Below are 23544 nucleotides of genomic sequence, written 5' to 3'. Positions count from 1 at the left end.
ATCACGGCATACACAACCCACGAGACAGCCGTGTTAAGTATGATAAGGCTTGCACGACATCTGCACTCTTGTATTCGTTTCGGCGTCTCGTCGCTGCTGCACTTGCTGAAACGTCACCTGCACAACAGCTAGACGGCGCCACCGTAACCAGTTCTGGAAGTGCAGGGTGAATCGAGTGGACCAATAGATCACACATATCTGGTGACCCTGTGAGACCAGTTTTGAAGCCTGTCTTCCCCCCTAATTAACAAAACTAACTTTTCCTTATGACTTGAGTCAACCTTAGCCATCATTCCGCCCTTAACGCGTTTCAAGAGCCTACCTTGTACTTATTGCGGAACTTTCGTCGTACTTAAGTAAAGCTCGGTTAAGATAGCCTATGGCATACCTTAAGGCTTCCTTAAACAACATGGCGGGGGACAACTGTTCACATTTCGTTGATTGTGTGGACCGCAAATAAGATATATTGAACAGCACAGCGTGCGCATACACGTCACCGCCGCGGCGAATCCTCGGCGATCGACGGAACCTGGTTGAGACCTACGACAAGCAGGAATTTGTGTGCCACCCCCGCTTTACAACAAGTGCCGTCAAGAATCTGCTCGCTATGTGGTTTCTGCAGGAAAATATCCATTTTCGTGGGTCGTTCCCCTCTTGCTGCTACTCGTCACATCGCGCTTTCATGTAGTAGGCTCGTTTCAACTTGCGAGCATTCAGTTCAGCGGATATTTGCTATGGCCGCAAAAACTCTTTCCAGTGCCGGAAAACACATCTCTATAGTCTGTTATAACATAAGAATAAATGTAAGCTCCACCTGCTGCCGTTCCCTTTTACTGTCGGTTAGCCGGGATGGCTCTTGTTATTTTATTTGTATTTTGATTTCTATTGGGTTGTAGCCACGTTTTTCGTTTTCTCTGAAGGCACACGGTGTCTGTCCTGGTACTTGTTGACAAAATCTGTCGGGACGCGGAGCCACTTCTTCGGTGAACTTCACTTCAGCGCACCGTACAATAAATAAATGCAAGTTCGTTAAGAAAAAGTCTGTAAAACCTTTTAAAATCCTAAATAAAAAATTCAATGACAGCGAGCATGTGGTAGCTAAGGAAACTTGTACTCGAGACGAGCTGAATTCGGTGGGAAATGGTCATAGATAATGTTGGGGACGAGGTTCATACCTCGCTACAGTGTAGATAGAAGTGGTTTAGGCGGTCGTTGTCTCAATACAAGATATCTATCATGCTATTTTCCGTTGCAGTGCTTCGCCGCGTGGGATAGTTACTGTGTGCTGCCTAAAACTGTCGTATACAGCAACTGTAGCACTGGCAGAGGCGTTCCCCGCGGGGGGGGGGGGGGGGGGGGGGTCGCAGCGTTCCTCCTTCCTATTACGTCAATGTAATGTCAATAGGCTGACACTGCGCTCCTCCCCCTTCGTACGGTGTGAGTACTACATTGCAAATATCGAGTGGCTGTAGTGCCAGCTCGGACGAATATCGCGCCCCGCACTTGAGTGTGGAGGCGGGAACGAGACGCAAGCGAAGCATGCACTTTGTGCTGCGTCGTCATGCTGGCGCCTGTCTGGAAGACCTTTGGTTGGTTCGCCAGCTGCGTCGCCGCTCGCTGTGCGATTCAAACCAAGTGGGCTTGGTTTTCAGCTCCTAATGACACTTTGCACAACCGTTTCGCTGAAAAAAACAAAACAAAAAGACGATTCTACCGAAGGTGTATGCAATTTCATGCGTGACCTCGAGCCGCAGTTTATTTTTGCTCGTCGTTATTACCGTCAATGGGAGGCTTTTCAGAGGCGGCAGTGTTCAGCTGTCTGTTCACTGACCCCGTTTCGAGGGTCAGTGGTGACTACGCGCTGGTTTCTGGGGTACCTGAGCGCTCGGTCCAGCAGTTCACACTCCGCGTGTCGCTAACTGACCTCGCGGAGGCCTCGTACTAGCTTTTCGAACGGGTCTTTTGCCTGCTGTTGGTCTGCAGTTTCAATATCGCCCCCTTCCCTTCGTGGCGTCTCTGGTGTTGTCTTGCAGCTCGTCTGCGCGGTCAGTAGTCTGGGCAACTTATCTCTTTTCACAACGCTTGCATTGGTCGTCTTGCGTTTTTTTTTCTTTGTGATTTCATAAAAGCGAGGTATACCTGAGGTGTTTTTTTTTCTGAAAAAAAAAAAACACATCCTCCTCCGAAGAGCGCACGAAGTTGCTCGCGTCGCTCACGCCATCCGGTTTATATTGTTATCTGAGGGGTCGTTAAGAGAATATAAAGTTGCAGGACATGCGAGCAAGCGTCATCGTTCTGTGTATCTATTTTCGCTGTACGCGCGCTGGTGTGTTAGTTTTTTAAACCCTTCTAGATGCAGTTCCTCGTGGAACTGTATCGGAAGGTGCATTTTTTGGTATATCGGCGTTCTTTAGCACTGTTCCCGCTGCGTACACCGGTCGTGTGCCTGCCACGCAGCAACGTCCTCTCGCTCTCATCCTCGCGATTTCCCATTTGCCCGCCTAAGGTTACGTAGCCATTGTGACATTGTGCCTACCTTTACCAGAAATGAAGCGCGTGGAATGTTGCGCTTCGATGTAGGTAATCCGAATGGCGCGCTCGGGTGGCTTCGGCGCGAACTAAACTCGCGCAAACCGGCGCAACGTAAGCTACCTCACGCGCGAACCGACACGCAACGCATGCAGCTGGCGTCTCGCCTTTTCTTTTATCTGCCCCGCGCCGAGTTCGCTTTGTTTGCGAAGTAGGCGGGAGAAACCAAGGAAATTGCGGCCCTAAGTGAAATCCCATCGTGCAGCGAAGCTCGAATTGCTATCCCGCGGGTTCGCCGGTGTGCAGTAACCGTTGCGCAGTCGCTCGCTGCGTTCTTTCCGGGTGCGAGCCGAGACGTTTATCGTGCTCCGGCCGGCTGCTGCTGCACGTCTGCAGCGATTGCTTTTTTTTTTAAAGACGATAGTCCTTCTTGGGGACCTTCGACGGAAAAATTTTGGTCTGTCTGTATGTCTGTACATTTGTCTGTCTGCCCTAACGATACCTTAAATGGCACCAAACGGCCAACCCCATCCGCAGCGCCCACCAATATTGCTCAAGGTTTAGCGTTCATAGTTGTGCGATTGTCAATTAAAAAAGCAAATATTGTGCATATCTGAGGCGCCATAACAGCACGTTTATGTTTTGTACATCTCCCTTTAGACTAGAAGAGGCACAGGCAAGTAAATCTAAGGACTGTAGCTTTTATCGCGCTGCGCTGACAGTGCAACGCGATGCTCAAGAAGGTGTTTCCAACGCTCTGCTACGACGACACGGTGGTGGCACCTGCCCGTCGCTTTGCATTCTACACCTTATCACCTCCGAGACTGGCTTGCATCTTTCTCCGCCGTCGCGCGCGCCTTCGTTTTCGAAGATAGCTGTCAGATGGCGCTTGTGTCTAACGTGCCTAGATGCGCTTGTTCCCCTCCTCTAGACGCGAGGCACTGTAACACAGCGCCTTCAGAATACCATTCACCGATTTTCTTGCGCAGAACATCAAATAAACGTTTTGTTCACTCTCTCCAGACGCAAGACTCGTCTTTCGACGACATTTACCGTGTAACATGTATATTCGGGCCTTTTTTGTTTTTTATGAAGCTCTCCCGGGTGTCGTCGTCCTTGCAGGGTACGCTTTCGTTCACATCGTTCACAACGTGTCACTAAGATGCGTACGCGTTTTTTTTTTTTTTTTTTCTGATGCGAATGGGGTACAGTCGGCGTAGAATGTCCATAGGCCTCGCATAGGTGTGACAAAACCTTGAAATTGCCCGAAATTTGTGGCTGCATTTGGTCGAACTTCACAGCATCTGTTAGAGTGGCTTAGAACAGGACGCAGATTTCAAATCACAGCTGGCTGGCGAAAGTGGCAAAATACGCTTTTTTTTTTAACTGCGCGTATAGTGGTCCCTAACCTTTTACACGGGCTCTGTGTGTGTTCGCTCTCTAAATTTCTTGCAAATCAACGAACACTTGGCAAACTTGCAACGAAAAATAATTGATGATGTTTCGTCTCTCGTTCGCTAATGTTCTTTCTGAAATATATATATATACACTAAAGCGCGCGTCAACCGCCTACGTACACCTAATGGTTTCAATGTGTCAAGACAGACTTGTTCCATATTCGTGTTGAGGATTGTTAACTACCTTGACTCGGCTAGGCGTGTAGCATACCGGGATACCGGGCGTACCGTGATAGCGGGACTGAAGTGCACAAGGGTACATACGTACGTTGCCTGTACCGCTTACCGTACGTGCGCTATTTTTTCAGATTTAATGTAACCATGTTAGCGTAGGTGTACGTAAAACTTGCCGGCGCTCTCGGATGCCCGTTTCGGATGGATTTTGGCGTACTTGTTCAAAGATTCACTTTGTTCACAGCAAACGATTGCTTCAAGCGGCTTCGCTTGCCTTCAGTTCGACGACCGAGTATTACGGATACGTTGGCGTAGTTTTTCAGATAGCTTCCCACTTCGAACGGGTCTAGGCCTAACTACAAGATTGATGCAAACAAATCGGTAACATAAATGTTCTCGCGTTTGGTTTGTTGTTCACACTTATTTACTTTTATTACTACTAAAATAAACTTGTAACAATTCTTCGCGCGGTTGCATAGGCAAACACCCTCGTTTTCTTTTCCTTTTCACTGTTCTTTAATTTATTAACCCTTCGATAGGTGGCGCCACCATCCCAACTGGGGCACGTGAATGCTATCCCGCCAAACTAAAAGCCTCTGTCCGCAACGAACGGTTGCTGCACGGTATCGCCATTCCCTTAATCTCCGCTATCACGGTCTACAACTGTCTATTATCTTTGTAGTCGCCTTTCATTGACGTTCCGATAGCGGCTTTCCGCTCGGTCTGTGTGCTTCAAATCCAAATGTCGCTCGCTGATGAGGTGCAGGGTAATATTTTTGATGCGGCAAAGCTACTATCGTTCATCACCGTCGAGGCTACAACGGAAAAAACAGTTTACACACGCGTATCGCCTGTGTTTTGTGGTAGCGTTGTTTACATTCAGCAAGATTGATTTTATCATGCATTCGCCTTCGATGCTGGCTAAGCCACCTCGTACGCACTTCCGATGTGTAGGCGATTACTTCGGTGCGCTTGAACGCTAATATTTTAATCGAGGTTCAAGGTTCTCGAAGCTAATTAGTGTCGCACATAATGACCAAGTTCATGAAGATTGTATTTAATAGTGTGCGCATATTGTTTGTGCGCGCTTCACCAGTCGCGTCAACGGTACTTAGGTAGCACGATTTCGTTGTAATTACTTCACGGCGCCGCGCCGCTGGGCAGGATAAACGGAGAAGAGGTGAAGCCATTTTCTCGAACACTCAAGCCCAGGACTGTGCTGGCGAGAACTGAGTAATTAACGTATTGTGTGAAACCCGGTAACTGTGAGCACGTGTGGTCGGCCACACTTGCGAAATGTCTCCGCTTGACCTGCTGGCAGCTGCTTTGACCGTCAGGATCGCGTCTGTAGACTGCTGTCGTGTCCTTTCGACGTTCACTCGAGAAATTGTGAGGAGCCTGCAGTGAAGTGAAAACGATGGCACAGGAGGGATACAAAACACAGCTCGAAGCTATCAAGGGAGAATTTATTGCAAAGGCAGTGAGATCAGCTAGTGCTGATGAAACGACGCGCTTCCAGGAAAGCTAACTCGGCGGCAAGTATACTTTGACCGAGAGTTTCTCGACAGATGCATCTCCTGCTTTGTTGATGATATAACTGCTGAAGCAGTCAGTCTGTTGACTGTCTCACCATGGTGAAGAGAGATACCGCCATTTGGCAATTTGCTTCGTAATGAAACGCGATCGTGCACTCGCTTGTTGTCGCTTTTCGGAGACACCCCGTATTATACGGCTAGTCGTTGCTCAGTTGGGAATGACTGGACTGATCATGATCTTGTGGTGACGTGGCCATTTCGCTCAATTTCATTTTGAAATTAATTTTCAGGGACAGCAGAATCGCCTTATGATGTGCGTGCAGGCATGGAACTCCATCAAAATGCACTGCCACTGAGCCGCTCAACTTCAAAACTTAACTTGGGGGGATCACACCTTAGTTCTTTAGAAGCGGCCAGGGGGTCAGCCAATCCTTGGCACAGCCCCTACATGGCACGTAGTTGATACCATAATCTTGCAGCATTTTAGACCTGCGACAGTAATTAAATCGTCTTGTAGCAGTTTCATTTTGATCGCTTTGTGACTGTTTTTGCTCACTAATACAGCGGTGAACACGCCCACGTAAAACCTCTGTACCTTATAGGACCTCCGGCGAATTCCATTTGTTGATTTGTCAAGCAGTTCTTCTTCTCGCCATTTCTACGGTTCTTACTGATCGATCCGTGTGAAGCTGATCAATGAACAAAAGGTGCCATAGTGCGCATAATCAACTAGTGGCCGGCGTTTTCCTCGTCCAGGACCGAGGTTACCAAGAGGTAAACAAAAGTTTGCTTCAAATTGAACTCCTCGAATACGCCATGACGGTTGAACTCTTCACAATTATATTGGCTTGTATTGATGTGTGCCGCCGCGGTGGTCTAGTGGCTGGGGTACTCGGTTGCTGACTCACAGGTTGCGGGATCGAATCCCGGCTGTGGCGGCTGCATTTTCGATGAAGGCAAAAATGCTGTAGGCCCGTGTGCTCAGATTTGGGCGCACGTTTGACGAACCCCAGGGGTTCGAAATTTTCGGAGCCCTCCACTACGGCGCCTCGCATAATTATATGGTGGTTTTGGGACGTTAAACCGCACATGTCAATCAAAAACTTGTGTTGATGTCTGCCCGTGCACACCTCTTGCGAGCCATTGATTTCGCCTGCGTTTCTTTGCCCTTGGGTGTCTGTGTTTCTCTGGCTTCTTTCGTCGGTGCATGGCCCGCTTTGCCCTCTTTTGTTCCAGGACGGTGGCACTTCTTTTCCTGTCGCTATCTAACATTCTTGGGTGGCTTCCTTTAATTTCCAGTCTGCCGCAGGTGTCGAAAGGTGTTAAGGGACATTGAAGAACACAATTATTTTTTGCGTATTAGTAAATTACTCTTTCAGCGCACGGAAATAGCCATGCTTGGCGCTGTAAGACGTTTGGTATACGCGATAAAACGCGCGTAACTAAAATGAGGTCGGCGCCCGCTAGGTCCTATGTATTTTCTAATCGTAAAAAAAAAAACAAAGTATTCATGTACCCTTGAGGAGGGCATAAACTCATTGCTAGTTTCCGGAAGTTTCGTTTACGTCGACGTCGCCCATGTACGAAAAATGTGCTTTGAGGACCGTAATGTCACGCATAAGGAATTCGGCGCTAAATTAAAAAATGCAACTTTAACCTTGATTTTCTACTCTGTTAATGAAGCTACGATAGTGAAATTAACGTCATTAGAATTTTCAGAGTGCAATTTTTTCGTCTGAACTGCTTCATTGTTTCACTTTAGTGTCCCTTTAAGCCTCGCGCGTGATCTCTAATAACGTTCGAGTTGGTACTCCCTTATAACTTACTTGCGCAAAATTTTTAAGCAAGTAAGTTTTTAAGCAAGTAAGCAAACGACGAAACACAGACCGTCCAAAAATTGCGCAAGAAGTAAGTTATGAAGTACTCGCAGTGTGCGTTGCACGCGCTCCTTTTTTCTGCTTGGCGGAGGGGTGTTGCTGACCTGTGCCGCATTGCTTCTCTGCTCGCTCCCAGGCCGCGGCCACTGGCAGGCAACCTTTGGTCCGGGCCCGCGAGGCCAGTCCATGGCCGGTCTGGGGCCGAGGGCGGCTGCTGTCACGCTTCCGGCAGCCGCGGCTCTCGCTCTTCTGCTCTCCTTCTTCCTGCTCAAGAGGCGCCGCTTCAGAAGGTCCTCTAACTCTGAGTGCTGCTCCCTTTCTGAAACCACAGCGTGCCTCCTCGGTAGCGACGACCAGGGTGAGGAGGCTGACCTCCGGAGTGCCGCCCCCGCGAGCAGCGGTGACCAGGAGGTGCTGAGGTCTTCGTCGCCGCCCGCGCCGGATAGCAGTCCCCCGCCCGAGCCGTTCCTCGACATGAGACTCCGGGACGGCAGCAAAGCGGGTGACACGAAGCTCAAGGGCAACAACAGCCGCATCAAAAGTTCGCGGTGTCCTGCCGCGATGGCCGCAACGACAACAAAGACTGCTGGTGGCGGCCCGACGACGAAACCGCCGTGCTCGAACGCGACGAGCGGCAAGGTGTGCAATGCGTCCCAACCAGCGCGGCAGCAGAACAGCGTTGATGTGGTTGTCACGTCGGCAGTGCGCGAGCAGCCGGCGCCGTGTGCGGTGCTGACCGTGGAGATTCCCGAGCAGCCGACGTCGGTCCAGAGGCCCGAGGACGACGACTCGACGGCGATTGATCGGGACGCGTTGTGTGGGGCTAGTCCCAGCGGGTCGGTGGACTCGCTGCTCGGCCAGTCGTCGCCGCCAAGCTCGACGGTGTCGCCGGCGCGCCGCGAGAGCGGCTCCGAGCCCAGCTCGTCGCTTCTCGCTCAAGAAATGGCCGCGCTATCGCTGGCTGCGCAGCACTCCTCGACCGCAGACGCCTCCTTCGAGAACTCGACGCAATGGGAGGCTCCGGCGGACGAGGTGGTTGTTAGCACGGTCGCGACGACGACTTCGACGGCGCCCACGCTGCCTGGAGAGCCCGCAACGAGGCAAGACGATGCGGCGTCACCCAGCACCGCCGACGCTGTGCAAAACGAAGAGTCCGTATCGGAGGACAAGAGCCAAGCGCAGGCGCTGTCCTTCTCCGACGCACACAGCGAGGTGAGTGCCGGATGACGGACAGTTGATGTTTTCACTGTAGTTAGTCTTGAGCTATGTCCGGGACCAGCGACTGCCCAAACCACTGCAGAGCTTTGCAAAGCACAGCGGAAGCATATGTTACCATGTGTATTCCGCCCTGCAATAATGCCTTCGGGCTCTGCAGGTACTTTGAATAAGTGATGAAAAAATAACAAAATGGAAGTTAAGGTGAGGAAAATAGGAGAGAGTGTAACCATGAATAGTTGTGTATAGACAGTTCTATTGGGCGAGGAGGACCCGACTGGCAATCGGCGATTTCCTCCTTTCTGGAGCGTGCCGAGGGCACAGAGTGTACAAGCTGGTGCATGGATGAGTGGCATTGTTGAACAACTCAGCGTGTTTTAGGCCGAACTTCGGATTTCCTTCTCTTTTATGGCAATGTCAGCCAGCGAAAGGTCAGTAGGAAGCCACTGTGACAAGCTTGGTCTAAGAACCACAGTAAAAAAAAAAAAAGCAAAAAGCCATTTAATAAAGTATGCGGCACGCATCACCAAACGTGCAGCGTTTGCGGTTACTTCATGGTACATTGTTTGTGTTATGTGAAAAGTTTATATCGGCAAGTTTTATATCCGCGATATGTCCGGGATGCGCAGTGTTATACTTGGCTTAATAATAATCAGATATAATTAGACAACCAAACCTAAGCAGTCAAATGGGGCCCTGTTCGTTAGTCAGTTGCAATGGTGGGACTATGCTCTTAAGCAGTAGCAGTTTCACTCCATAGCCCTTCCTTCATTGCAAAAAAAAAAAAAAGTTCTCCGCAAATATAGCAAAATTAGCAGTGCTGTACAGGTTTAAGATGCAGAAACTTTCTTTGGCAGAATTCAAGAATACTACCCCCACTAAATACCCTTTTCACAATCTGCAATTGAGCTTACCATCCATGCACTGCACATTCACCCATCTAATGGTCTAATGGCAGCACCTGTCGTGATTGAAGTTGAGTAGAGGTGCCATTTGCACGTGCTGGGGCTTGCCTATTCTGCATTGTTTCCATCAAGGGGACAAAGTCCACATTTTCTGTGACATATAGTACAGATGAACTGTGTTTGAACACACTGTTTGCAAAAGTGCTTATCCACCACTAGTTGGGCCAACTGCATAGCGGAAAAGCTGGCTTATACAAATTATATATATATATATATATATATATATATATATATATATATATATATATATATATATATATATATATATATATATAAATTCTGTCCTGCCATCAGTGGCACGGGGCACTGTACCATGCAGGCCATAATTGGAGGGAGGGGGGGGGGGGGGGCACTACCGATTTACCTGTGTAGCCGATTGACAGTGCACTTTTGCTTGGCTGAGTAAAAAGGGGGGGGGGGGAGACGGTAGGTCTTATGTCTCTTAGAATATAAGCTGACTTTCAACAACAAATTTGTCATACCACCTGTCTGTAAGTTCTCATTAATATTGTCTAAGAAAGAAAACGAGCCTTAAATACCCTTCTTTCCTTTATCATACTGCAGAGTATAACGGTGTGTGAGGTGCATCGTAAAAACATTTCATAACTTATAGATACAATTGTTGCAGGAATCGACGCTGAAACGTATATCCGACATAAATCGTGCGATACTGCCCAGCCTTCTGTATATGCAACAAAGGTTTACATGTGGAGGAGTAGTCACATGGTACTTGCAACATATGGCGCAACACGCTCCCTAAATATGGCAACTCACCCTGAACTCGCTGGGTTCTGGTGTATAGGGAGTCTGTCACTAAGTGACACTGGTTGCAGTTATTAGCTAGCTAAAAGACTGGTAGAAAGTTGTCTATACTCTTCCTAGTTCAGTATTTGTTCCTGAACATTCACTAGTGAGCTTAACCTGGTATTTTCATAACACTAAGCTGACAAGTGCGTCATTCGAAAATAAATTTCTATTGGTGGGACTTGTGACGTTGAAAGCCTGAAGGGGAAAACAAATGTTTTGCAGCTTCGCTTTTGTGTCGGGAGTCCTCAGTGATGAATTGTGTTTTCGGTAGTGCATTTCTCCAATTGTTTAAGCTAGCTTTTTTGTTGCTAACTGCTATTCTCGGTAGCATTGTCTGCATTGTGCATTGCCTTCTGTGTAGCCCTGGTGGATGTGCTGTGTAGGCCAGCACAATTTTCCAACAGTTACTTCAGCAAAGACTCATGCATGCGGGAGGCAAGTGTTATTTGAAATAGCAACAGTAGGGTTATTGCATGTCCCGCCACTACAGTGTGAAGTAAGACTGAACTTGTTTCACGAAACTTGAGTAGGCCATGTACCATGTCGTACCATTTTTCTATTTTGACCGACCTTTTTCTGGTGGGATGATATGGTGCACACTTATGGTTAGGCGTTTACTACGTGGACATAGTTTGTTACAAATGCAGCTCTGTAAGTCTCTGCAGCTGTTAACTGCCGAACGAATGGTCTGGAGGGGCGAACTTTAGGCAAGTGTAAGTGTAGGCAAGTGTAATTTTTAGTCAATCATTAAAAACTTGGGTCCTTTACCAGGCAGCGTATTCATTTGTTGCAGAGCCAATTTTGCCAAGGCATTTGAAGCTGCAATGCCCTTTTCCTTTCCCTTCATCAGCTTTTTGTAGGAAGAAAAAAAGAAATATTTCAAAGGGAGTTCACTGTGCATATAATGCTCTCCTCAGAAAATGTCATCTTATAAGCTTCTGTGGTTAACACTTACATAGATCGCACTGCCTGTGTTTGTTCTTTGAACTATAAAAGAGTGCTTAGATTAAAAACCACACCATTTTGGAGAGGGGGGGGGTAATTTGCTAGGTGCTGTCATATTCCAAGAACAAACGCCAAAAATTTCAAGCTTGCGAAGGTTCACACACTTAGTCCACAGTTCAGGTTATTTGCAACAATTGTGCCTTGCTGGCCAGCTTTTTGAGCGATGCATTTTAACTTGAATGCAGCTATGCTTTTCCATCGTGCATTGCTCTGTACCTTGATACAGCTTCTAATTTATCAACGTCACGTATAGCGTTTTCAATTCTCGTGAGAAGCTTCTTATGAATAGAACAATCGATAACTGCCAAATCTAGCAGCGGCAGAATTAGCCTACTATGCTTAGGCCATTCACTTTTACCCTGATTTCTAGACCGAAATGTAGTACATCAGCTTCTTGTCGTATTCTTTCTTGTGTATGGCTCTGCACTTGTCTCCGTTTATCGCGAAATGTGATACCTTGCGAAGCTCTGCATTGTATTGCTTTCATTTTATGATTATTTGTTTTCATTGCCGACTCTAGAGCACACCCGGTCTTTGCAGTGTGCTCTTGTGTGCACTCGTGTATAGCACCTGTCTTCGTGCACCTTCTACATGTTTTTGTTTTTTGTCTCGTTACTTCCCGAAACACCTGCTGTATGCTTGCAGCTCATGCAACAGCATTTAGCTACACGTTCTCGCAAGCTGGTACAGTAGTCGTCTAGCCTTGGTTATTAAGGTTGCTGTATGTGGGCTTCACCATGCTACAGTGTGGGTTAACGTAAATGTGCATTTATAGTTTGTATATGCTGAAGTGGTTTAAACTGTTTAACCTTTCTTTCTTGTCTTTTTTTAATCAGCTTCTGCATTTTGTTTATACTGTCATGATGAAAACATCAAGGTGCAAAATGAACATTATTAGAAAGGAGACAACATATGGTATTTTCTGCTCACATGCATCTCGGAAGAAACAGTAAGAAAAAAATATAGTAGTAGCTTTAGAATTAAGCCGGGGCGCGGAAAGCTGGCACAGAGTAATGGAACCAAAAGGTCCCAACTTTTGCCACCATCTCTTCGGTCATCCATCTGAAATGATCAGTTGAGAATAGCAAGTAAATTTTCGCCTGCTAAGGAAACAAACGTAAACACCTAAAGGCTGTACACTCGGGCTGTAGATCAACTTAGAACATTGAATACATAAAAAATGTTTCATCTCAGAATCATGCTTAAAAATCTGTGTTCTGGCCATGGCAGTGGCGTTTCAATGGAGGCAAAAAGTTACAGGCCCACATGCTTTGATTTAGGTGCACATTAAGGAAAACCAGGAGTCTGATTCCCAGAACTATCATAATCATATTGTTGTTTTGGGATATTAAAGCCTTGACAATTTTTATTAAATCCTATTGTGTGCTAGCAATGTGCCTTTAAAGGGCACTTTCCTTTTGTAGTTTAACATAGCTGCAGGTAGGCATATTTCCAGGCTGCTCGCTCCTTTTTCCCGAGCGGCTTGCACCTGCCCTATAAGTCTCTTTGTGCATATGTGCATGCACGGTCCGCACCAAACAAGGGGGAAAACAAAAATACTGATCTTTGCAGTTTCAGCGTGTCTAAGGCACTTCGTCATCATCTCCTCATCGCAGCAGGACGGCGCTGCCCTGCCATTTTGTGTGTGGCCTGTGGGAACAGCTGTTTTGTGGAGACAGCTGCTCACACTCGCAGGGCTCCTTTGCGTGTTTCCTTTCTCTCCTCCTCCTCATTCTTCCCCCTGCTCGTAAAGAGTCGAGGAGTGAGGCATTCCAAGCAGTGGGGACTCGGCTGAAAGCCTCCTTCCTGTCAGCTCGCCACGTCGGCAGAGCACACCTGTTCCGATCACTGGCAGTTCTGTCATCTGCCAGTGGACACTCTTTTTCCCTCGCAGCCTTGGTCCTTAAACGTCTATAAACGTGTCGATTCGGTGGACTTGTTTTCCTCTCTGCTGCGATTTGGGTGGCCATTGTTCCTTTTGTTTGGTCAGCAACAAAGCCAGGTGTTGTGGATGGACAGCATTGTTGCAATGGGCAGCAGCTGTGTAGAAGTGGTCTGCCCAGACCGGTGCCTTGGCTTTGCGATGAGTGACCGCCGGCTCTCGGCCATCGAAGACATGATCCTCAAGGAGATAGAAGAGTCGTGCGAAGTGGTGGACTTGCTCTCGTCGTCCCTGGCGTCGTTTCATTGCATTCTCCTGGTGAGAACGTGCTCTCTTTATATTGCAACATCTCGTGCCCTTTTGAGCGCTTGTAAAAAACGCAAGTCTTTTACGGTTTTATGGGGGACTTGTAGGTTTTTTTATTAAATTCAAAATTGTGAAAACATCTACCCTTGACTCCATATTTGATATCTGTCAATAGCGTGCACAGCTCTTGCAACTGGTTACGCTCATTCCTCCCATATTGTCAAGTTGACAGATGGGGACAGCTGTTAGTGTTGGCAGTTGTCGGCTTCGTAAGTGTGTTGCTAAGCGCCCACTTATGAAAGAACATAGCCTCAGCTCTATGAACCCAGCTGTGTTTTCTCTTCGGCAGTCTTTTACCTTCATTGTTTATACGTAGCATCCTTGTGGGTCTTAAAAGCAGCTGATGTTTTAATTTGAAGTGAGTACAAGGTGAATTATTGGTGGATAAATAAGTGCTATCTTTTTATAACAGTTATTTTTTTCCTTTTGTTTACTCTTTGTTGAGTTGTGGGTTCCAGAGACTAATCGTGAATGGTCTTGCCTTTGAATTGTAGCCGTTAATGAGCATTTCCAATCATTCAGGGGCTCCTTTTTACTAGCTGTCACATTTTTTCTTGCAACTTTTCCTAGAATCACACAACTTGGGCACGATCAGCGATTGTTATCTACAGTCCGTGTCTCTTGTACTTGTTATGGCTTCTCTCTGGACGTTATCAGGCCAAATGGGAGGACTGAGAGAGGTGGCTATATTGCGAGTGTACCTTAAACATAAGCACAAAACATTCTCGGAAGTAAAGCATTTTTAACTTTGTAAAACAGCAGAGTTTGTTTAGTTTCTGCTCTTTTGTTCGTGCTAATATTTGTGTATATGCTGGGACCACTTGTTTGATATGTATTGTGCCATGTATTCAAGAAAGAGCATTGTTTTTCATTTAGACAGCTGACCCGACACAGGCCCTTTGTGGGAATGTGATTATCATGAAAAATTTGACGCCATCAACACAAACTATAATTACTCGGCATTTGACCTGTAAGTACTCCGCAGTTGACAGATGGACTGGGATTCATCTTCAGTGTTTGAATGGAACAGCACGTTGTACGTGCTATCAAGTGTACCTTAGCTTTTAGCTAGCTTGTTATTGATAATTAAGACTGCAGTCTGTCTGAAATGCCAGGGGTGAGTGGAGAGAGCATAATCTTCGTGTTTGCTTTTGAGTAATTGCTTTCATACATGCCTGCTTGGCATGTGAATTCTCGAAACCACGGGAAGATTGATGGGAACCTCCTGTTTGTCTAGTGGTTGGTTTCCAGCACATGCAAGAAAGTATAGCATTTTGGTTCCTTTGTTAGAGCCTTTTTAAGTGAGATTGCTAAAAAATTATTTCGTTTGTGTGCTTCAGAAAAGCAGTTTCGAATTGTTCCTAATGCCTTTTCCCAGTAAGTAGAACACATAAAATGCACCTAAGTCACCATTCCCAACAACGACACATAAAGTTTTTCCCTTGTTGTGGCCCATAGCTATAATGCCTTTCAAAATAAATACTTTTAAAAAAAAAACGGGGTTTCTCTTCATTGTACTATTGTTTGTTGATGACATACACATATTGAAAGAATGCATATGCTACGGGAAAATTTTGTTTGAGCAGTTTTTAAGGTACCATAATATTCTCGTGCTTCAGATTGTTTTTCCATAAACAAATACAATCTGTGTATTTAGAATTACAATTCTGACATTCAAGTGAGAAGTAAACTAAACTTAACTTCTCTTTTTTTTTTCCTTTGTTTTTTCGTTCTTTTCTCCCTTCCTTTTTTTTTTTTTAATCACATTACTTTACAACACTCACTACAACACTGCTCAGTGGAGCATGGTCACCTCGTGAGCAAAATGTTCTGTGCAAGATAATATCATGTACCTTGCCAACGCTTTTAAATTTGCTTCATAAATAATATTTTGAGTTACGAACATTTATGTGAGCACTTTGCAAACAATTCACCGAAACTTGGCCACCTGATAAGTAAGAGTACTTTCTTGCCTAGTTTTTCATATTTTATAGACGCTAGTCTTTCTTAGAAACCTTCGACAGAAAAAGTTTTGTCTGTCTGTCTGTTTGTTCACCCTTAACGCTATTTTAAAGTCTAAACAGCACCTACGATAACCCAAATCGCCGACCCCATCCGTAGTAGCCACTAATATTGCTCAAGATTCAGCGTTCATACTTGTGCAATTGTCAATTAAGAAGCAATTATTGCGCATATCTGAGGCACTGTAACAACACGTCAATAGTCTGTATGTGTGCCTTTTTTACTAGAAAAGGCATACAAAGTAGTTCTGAAGACCGTAGCGCTTATCAGCTGCGCTGACGATGCAACGCTTGCTCCAAAAGGCGAGTGTTTCCAGCGCTTTGCTAAGACGGCACGGTGGTGGCATCTACCCGTCTTCTCGAGTCCTACCTCTTGTCACCTCTGAGACGAGCGCCTGTCCCAAAGCCGCACGCTTCGTTTTCTAAGATAACTGCCAGATGACGCTCATGTCTCACGTGTGACGTGTCTTGATGCGCTCGTTTGCCTCCGACACATGCTCGCGGCACTCTAACGCAGCGTCTCCAAAATACCATTCACCGATTTTCTTGCGCAGGACATCAAATAAACATTTTGTTCACTCTCTCCAAACGCAAGACTGTCGTCTTTCGACGATATTTGCAGTATAACATGCAGATACGAGGTCAATTTTTACTTCTTTGGCTGTTTATTGTGGCAGAACATTTTTTTTTTTTTATCTTTTGTATTCTGAATGTGTGCTATCGCTGCCTGCGGCTCCGTCGCGATGGTCTCGTGGCTAAGGTACTCGGCTGCTGACCCACAGGTCGCGGGTTCGAATCCCGGCTGCGGCGGCTGCATTTCCGATGGAGACGGAAATGTTATAGGCCCGTGTACTCAGATTTGGGTGCACGTTAAAGAACCCCAGGTGGTCGAAATTTCCGGAGCCCTCCACTACGGCATCTCTCATAATCATATGGTGGTTTTCGGACGCTACACCCCACAAATCACAAATCAATCGCTGCCTGCGTTGTAGCGCTGACTGCACGCTTCTGCCACATTGCTCGTTTGTCAAGCAGCTTTTAACACGCTGTGCCCTTTTTCATCACTGGAAATGAGCAAGTTATTAATAATAAGGTGAACTGAAACATTTATCCAATGCACGTAAATGCCTTAATGTCTGTAGATTTCTCATACTCTAACTTACATTTTTATACTCTGACTGCTGGTAATTTGTTCTACGGATGAATGCAGCCACATAGTCTTTTTGGCGGTGTTCATCCTGATTAGCCTGAGGAGTGTTCTTCTGCAAGGTTTGGTGTTTTGCAAATTTCAGGTTAACCATGATGTTAAGCTCTATTCATATTTTATATCTGCGAAATAGCGAAGCGACCACCGATAACAGAATGATAGTCTTTATCTGCTATAAAAAAAACATGACCAGCAAAAAAACTTCTGAAGTTTGACGTGGTGCCATGACTATAACAGAGTATCATGCACACTGGAACCTGAGACTCCATATCAGCCTTGACCACCTGAGATTGTGTAATGTGTTCCTGGATATACTGAATACTTAAGCATTATATTTGTATTGAGGGATGCAGTCCTGAAGTTTTCAAGTAGCCCTGCTGCGGCAGCGTGAATATTTGACAGTGGCTGTGGTTGGTTGTAGACTGTGAAAAGTACATTCTTAAGGGAGCACCGCTTCATCTTGTGCAATTTCTTATGGGTTTTTCTGATTTGAATGTGCCGCGGATATGAGAGGAACTCTGACATTGCCAACTGGAGTAAAATTAAAACTTTGCTTTCATATCCTGCATTGATAATGAACCTTTTTCTGCCAAATGTGAGAAGTTGGGTATGATATTTTAAATCAAGATTCATGAAGCTGAGCTGTTCTTGCACACTAGTACGGTGTGCCAGCACGTGCTAAAGCTGTTTGAACAAAAAATTTGTTACACAATCGAGGACCAGACTTCTTGTGCCAATGTAACGAGCTGCAATGGGAAGAACACTCATTAAATACCATCTCAGCATTCTCATGCAATATCTTCGTTACATCTCCCATTTCGAGCTTCTAAACACTGTGTGGTTTTTTGCTACCTATGGGAAGGGTTCACTTTTGAGTAGGCACATCATGTCGTCGTCTGAAGACCACAAATTTATGCAATCTGTGGCAGCATCTACATAAGCCATTCCCTCTTGACATGCCACTCACATGGCTTTTTGTCCCGCTTAATTTACGGTTCATTCTTTTTTAAGGTCATGACAGAACAAAACACTCAGTCGTCTCTAAAAAAATCTCTCGATGTAGCCAAGGCTCCCACTGCCCAGTCAACTTGCGCTAGACACATCTATACTTCCTTCCACATACATGCTTTTTAAAAAGCACAATAGTGTTTACGGGCTCATTTCACAGACTCCAGTGTCGTGATTGTTAGTTTTGAGCAATAGTCAGCATCACGCATGGCGTAAACTTTGAGATTCAAATGAAAGTGTTTTGATCAAGTGGTAAATAAACCGAGGACTTCTGCGTGAGTCGAGGCAAGAAGGTGTTCTACCACAAAGCCACGCCAATGCTTGAACCTGGCTTGGGGGAAAATGCTATACAAATAAGAAGAATAACTTCTTTATTTCTATCAACAACTGACGAGAGTGCGGATAAAAGTTGCTTGAAATGCAAGCAAATTCACAGAGGTTTACAGCTACCTCTACAAAGCAGTGACGGTAGCACACATGTTCAGAAAAAAAAAAGGTCATATGCTGTACATTTTCAGAATATAAACAACCAAGAACTTGTGCAGTTTCATACAGAAATACTAGTCATATCAGTAAGAAAGAATGCAGAGAGCCATATTTTGCTCTTATTTCCAATGTGAGCATAGATTGATAAATGTCTGCCCAGTGTTCATGCAGAAGTTATCCTTAATTCAATGTGTAATTTATGCAATGAATTAAAAGGGTTGATAGTATATTTTTTTGTGTGGAATAATTTGTCCATACAGGGACCACCTTGTGCTGTTCTGTGTAATGAGTGCAATTTGAACGATGCGTAATACGGGGAGATTGCTTGCGTAATATGCGAATTTGGTTTGGTTGGCACCTCGTAACTGCACTTGCAGAGAGAACTGGGATACTATGAAACAGTTAATGTTATTCACACAGACGTTACTTTCCTTGTGGCATGGCCGAGGTGTCAACTGGGAAGAAAATTGGGGCTAGCGATTGAGAAGGTGTGCAAACGGGGCTTTTGCTATGCTATTGCATTTTGTTCTTCGAAAGGAAGCTAAAGCATCCTCTGTGTTTTGTTTTATCTGTGCATGTTTGTACTCGAATTTTCGCTACAGGTATCATAAGCCATATTTTGACTTGTTAGTTTCAGAAAACTTGTTCGCCTAACTGTTGCCATTTGTTTTTCTCATCTAGTGAATAATTGAAGGGTTTTTGATAAAGTCTTGAGAAGTGAGTAAATTGAGCGCATGGTGTCTTCTGCTTGTAGATGACAAACTTGGCTATTGTATAACTACTAACACGCATGTCATGTGAAACTTACTGGATTATACTGGTGGCATAGCAAAAATGTGGTTCCTATTTGCACTTTTGGGAGGCATTTTATGCTTATGCTTTCGTTAACCCCTTAAGTGCTCTTTTTTGTTATCGTTCAAAATTTCCGGTCAGAAAGTATCTATTTTGTTATGGTTATTTTGAATTTGATTGTACTACAAGATAGCTAGTCAATGTTTAAAAAAATATTTTCAGACATGCTTGGTCAAATAATGGAATAAAGTTCATTTCTGAACATTACATAGGAAACCAGCCACTTGCTGCTAATAAAGTTAAGAACCTTATAAATAAAACAGTTAGAGAGTCCACATTTTTTTCCCACTTGTGCAGGCTGAGCACCCTAGGGCTATATCACTATGGAAGCTTTGTGCCTGTGTGGGAAATTTCAAAACGTGGAATAACGCAACGCGGCGTCATCGGCAGGTACTCGCAGTGTTAGTGCAGAGCTCTCTTCATCATCACCGGAGGAGGTACTCAAGTCACGATCATCGCTGTCTTCACTTTTAGACACAAGATAAATATCTGTACTAGAATCATCCTCACTTTAAAAAAACAACAAAAGCGAATAGCTTCTTTTTCATGTCCACGGGCCACCTATCCATGGGCCGCCACCACCGCATGCAGTCTTTCAATAGCAAAACTATGCTGCTATCGCAGGAAAACACTAAATTCTCGAGAAAATGCTGCCATCTAGTGGATGACATGCAATGTAAGCTGTATATGCATGTTTCTCCACCTTAATGCTAGAGGGGAGTACCTATTCCGCTAGTACAACTTCTGCTTGTCCAAAGCACTTGGGGTCAGGATTTGCTGACTTGATGGCACTCTGAATAGCACATTCACTGTTGTATAGGTGCATAGGGTACAGACTTTCTCTTTCTATTTGATATTGATTAAAAGGCCCACTCTGGCGATTTTTCGAGGCGTGAGGATGTTGATGAAATTTCTTGGGTATGTTTCTTTGCACACTTCTGTCATTTATGCGGAATTGCAAGTTTCACAGGTCGATAGATTGCTTGCAAGTGAACTATATTGATTACATCGAACAGTCTTCTTGGCTCCTCAAAATTGCTGGCCTCAGCAGCGACGTGAGGCTGGGAATGGCATCATAAGTTACAAAAGCACTCGTACAGCTGCTCAAGGATGTAGCCTACTAGCCTCTACAGTGTCAAGAAGCTAGAAATCGAAACAAAGTGTGGGTGGCCGACACCATCAAACTTGTGCTGCAGCCAGAAATGTACACTACCAATGCAGCAGAATACTGTGTGTGTGTGTGTGTGTGTGCGCACTGAATATGTCACACAAGGACAGTTCTCAGTTTGGGCTTCAGTTCTAGTTTTCTGCCTTTTTGCAAATGCGATATTTTTCATTTGCTGTTAATTTCTATTACCACGTACCATGCCCATGCATTACCTGGGCATGGTAAAAAAGATAAGTGCTGTTTTTCTTTACGGTGTCAAGAGTTCGATTTGTTGATTCTCATGTACATTCTCAAGCATTCAATTTGCATTTTAGTTTTCTCGCAGCTTGGTTCATTAATTTACTAGATGTATGCAAAATATCAGTCTTTGCAGTCATTCTGATTTGGGGTCTTCATTGTTCTCTTCTCAGGGCTCCAGCGACAGTGGCAAGGGTGGCAGTGATATCCATGGTGGCAGTGAGGCAGCCGGTGGTGCTGGGAACCTCTCTCCCGAGGAAGAGCTGCCACGCACGTATGAGTTCGAGCTGCCGCGAGAACTGTGCGGCCGGTTTATCGGCCAGGGTGGCCGTAACGTGACCGCCATCAAAACTCGTTCCAACACCCGCATATATGTGCAGCAGCATCCCTTTTCTTCTAAGCTCAAGATTTGCTCCATTCAAGGTGCGGGTGCATTTTGGGGAAGGAGAATTGTGTGCATGGATTTCGTTCTTGGCTTGTTTGTTTATATATGTGCATGCTCACTGCAGTCACAAACAGTTTATAGGATTTTTAGGGCCATTGAACTTAAAAATGGGCTGTATGTCTGGCAAGAGGACACATTCTGTTCGCTGTCTTCCTGGTAGTATTGAGGCTAATATTTAGATTGAGGAAGTGTCAAAGCAAGGCTCAGTTGTGTGTGTATCTGTCATCCACAGACCGCAGGTTATGTAGCAAGTTTGCTGGTATCTAGTGAAATAAGGTTGTACATAGTAGTGTGACTACAAGAGGCAGTTTACGTTAGTTTGCTTCTGATGATGATGATGGTGCCAAAGGTGTTTCGTTGAAATAGTTTTCATATTATTAAGCTTATGGGGACAGTTCTTTGCAGACCCTTCATATCTTGCTTCGTATATTGGGCTGATACATGGAGAATAAAAAAAAACACCAGGAAAAAAAACTGAGAACCACGCAGCAGGCAATGGAATGTTAAATAATAAGAATAACATTAACATATGGGAGGACGGCAGAATAGGTAAGAGGTCACAGGAGCTAGATATCCTAGTTGACAGCAAGAAAAAAAAATCACACCATCTTCTTAAAAGCAACCCTGTGGGATGTGAACCAGCAGCGTTGCGCACGAGTGGTGTCACAGGTTGAACGGCGCTAACGTGGGTGCTGTGATGAGCACTGGAAGATTTGTTTGAAGGGATGGCTGGCGTAGGTCTTGTCATTTCTTCAGAGTGGACACGAGCGCTGGACAGGAGTTCGCGAGCATTTCCCCTTGATTACCATGGCCTTGTGATCTGTGAAGTGCACGCTGATAAGATGTGCATGCTTTTTCGGGCAAAGGAGCGTCCTCTTCCAGCATTCTCTCTATTGCAGATCAACTAGCCGAAAGAGTGTTACCTCTCGATATGCGTTTGAGCGGTGGAGAAGGTGAAGGGAGAGATAACACATGCAGGCATGTTTCAATGCTTACGTTAGGCGGACGTCACGTTTATTGTGCGTGCACCGATGAGTCTTTGGTGTAGCCGCCTGCGGTAGCGGCAGGTTAAAGAGAAAGCGAGGTCAGAGCGCACTGCGAGGGGAGCCTGTTGTCACTGTTCAGCTGGGGCGTGACCTACTTGGCACCGCTCCAGCACGTGCTGTAAGTGGAGCTTGTTGCAGCGAAGGGAAAGCACTAGCGAGGTTAGTCAAAGAGCTGCTTTGCATCTATAAAAAACACTGGGCTGGTCACTCAATGTGTAAGACTGGGTGGACAGCAAGAGCAGTGGAATGGTTAGCAAGTGATGGGAAACGCTGTTGGGGAAGGCAGGGAGTTAAACAGAGCGACGAAATTAAGAATTTTGCCTTGATAAAAATGGAGACTGCTCACACAGTATAAGGCAGTATAAGGTGAGCTGGAGATCGTTGGCGGAGGCCTTCATCTGCACTGGACTAAAACATGCCGAGAAGGATAATGAGGATGCATTTAACAAGATCTAGTGCAAGTCAATGCAGTTGTTTGTATAGTTTGGTAAAACAGACTTCTGTTTAGACAACTCGTTGAAATGTGCACTAAAGATCAGTACTATGAAAAATGCTCATAGCAAACTGTGCATTAGCCACTCACCCGCTGCAGATATGTATTCGAATTTGGTTCTCCAAGGAAGGCGTTCGCAGTGTCTACTTGGTGGAGATCTTGCATATTTTCAATCAATCAATCAATCAGTTTATTATCATGTCATAAAATAATGTTACAGGGAGTAAAATATACAGAAGAGGGTCCCAAAGTACAAGACTGCAACGGGACCCATTCATTCAATGCATTAAGTAAGACATTTAGGCCAGAAAATATTCTTATGTAGGCATCTAAATGAATTTTAAGCGCAACATTCCTGGCTAAATTTAACTGACAAAAACCATCTGTCTCTGCTGAAGAAAAATCATTCTTTAATACCATTGTAGGGAAAGTATTGAATGTGCGTAGTGGCTTGTGCATTTCTGTGGGTCGTCATTGTGTTAGTCACATTCATTCTATTTTGCATATGCAGAGACCTCATATACGAGGGACAAGAACGGCACAGGTTCCTTGTATAGGTGTTCATCTGTAGTGAGCACGAAAGTGTTGCACACATGGCCACCCTTGTACAGTCAAACCTCGCTACGATGAACACCGCTTCAATGACATTCTCTTGTCCCCGACAGCAATTGAAGTCTATGCATAAATATTCTCGTCAGAACGAATATTTTTTCTTCTGTCGTTCCGCTTCAGCGAAAATTGACAATGTAATTTCAAGCTCAGATATTTA

The 23544-nt window shown here is 45.3% G+C and overlaps 1 protein-coding gene, 1 long non-coding RNA gene and 1 pseudogene across 4 annotated transcripts in view; 2 read left to right on the top strand and 1 right to left on the bottom strand.

Moving 5' to 3' along the window:
- Positions 1-8039, top strand: part of LOC142803949 (uncharacterized) — a 52298-nt pseudogene extending 44259 nt beyond the window's left edge.
- The window catches only part of LOC142803950 (uncharacterized), a 227908-nt gene that overhangs the window by 10108 nt on the left and 194256 nt on the right, over positions 1-23544 (bottom strand). The window lies entirely within an intron of this gene.
- Positions 1-23544, top strand: part of spoon (A-kinase anchor protein spoonbill) — a 100668-nt gene that overhangs the window by 64181 nt on the left and 12943 nt on the right. For all 3 annotated transcript variants that reach the window (XM_037422094.2, XM_037422099.2, XM_075890321.1), the window contains 2 exons: positions 7709-8784; positions 20965-21214. In XM_037422094.2, coding sequence (XP_037277991.2) covers positions 7759-8784; positions 20965-21214 — 1276 coding nt within the window. In that variant the 5' untranslated portion in view covers positions 7709-7758. The remainder of the gene's footprint in view (positions 1-7708; positions 8785-20964; positions 21215-23544) is intronic.

This window comes from Rhipicephalus microplus, chromosome 3, assembly GCF_043290135.1.
Source record: "Rhipicephalus microplus isolate Deutch F79 chromosome 3, USDA_Rmic, whole genome shotgun sequence".
NCBI lineage: Eukaryota > Metazoa > Arthropoda > Arachnida > Ixodida > Ixodidae > Rhipicephalus > Rhipicephalus microplus.
Note: the sequence above shows the minus strand (reverse complement) of the source record. Positions and strands in the feature narration are given on the sequence as shown.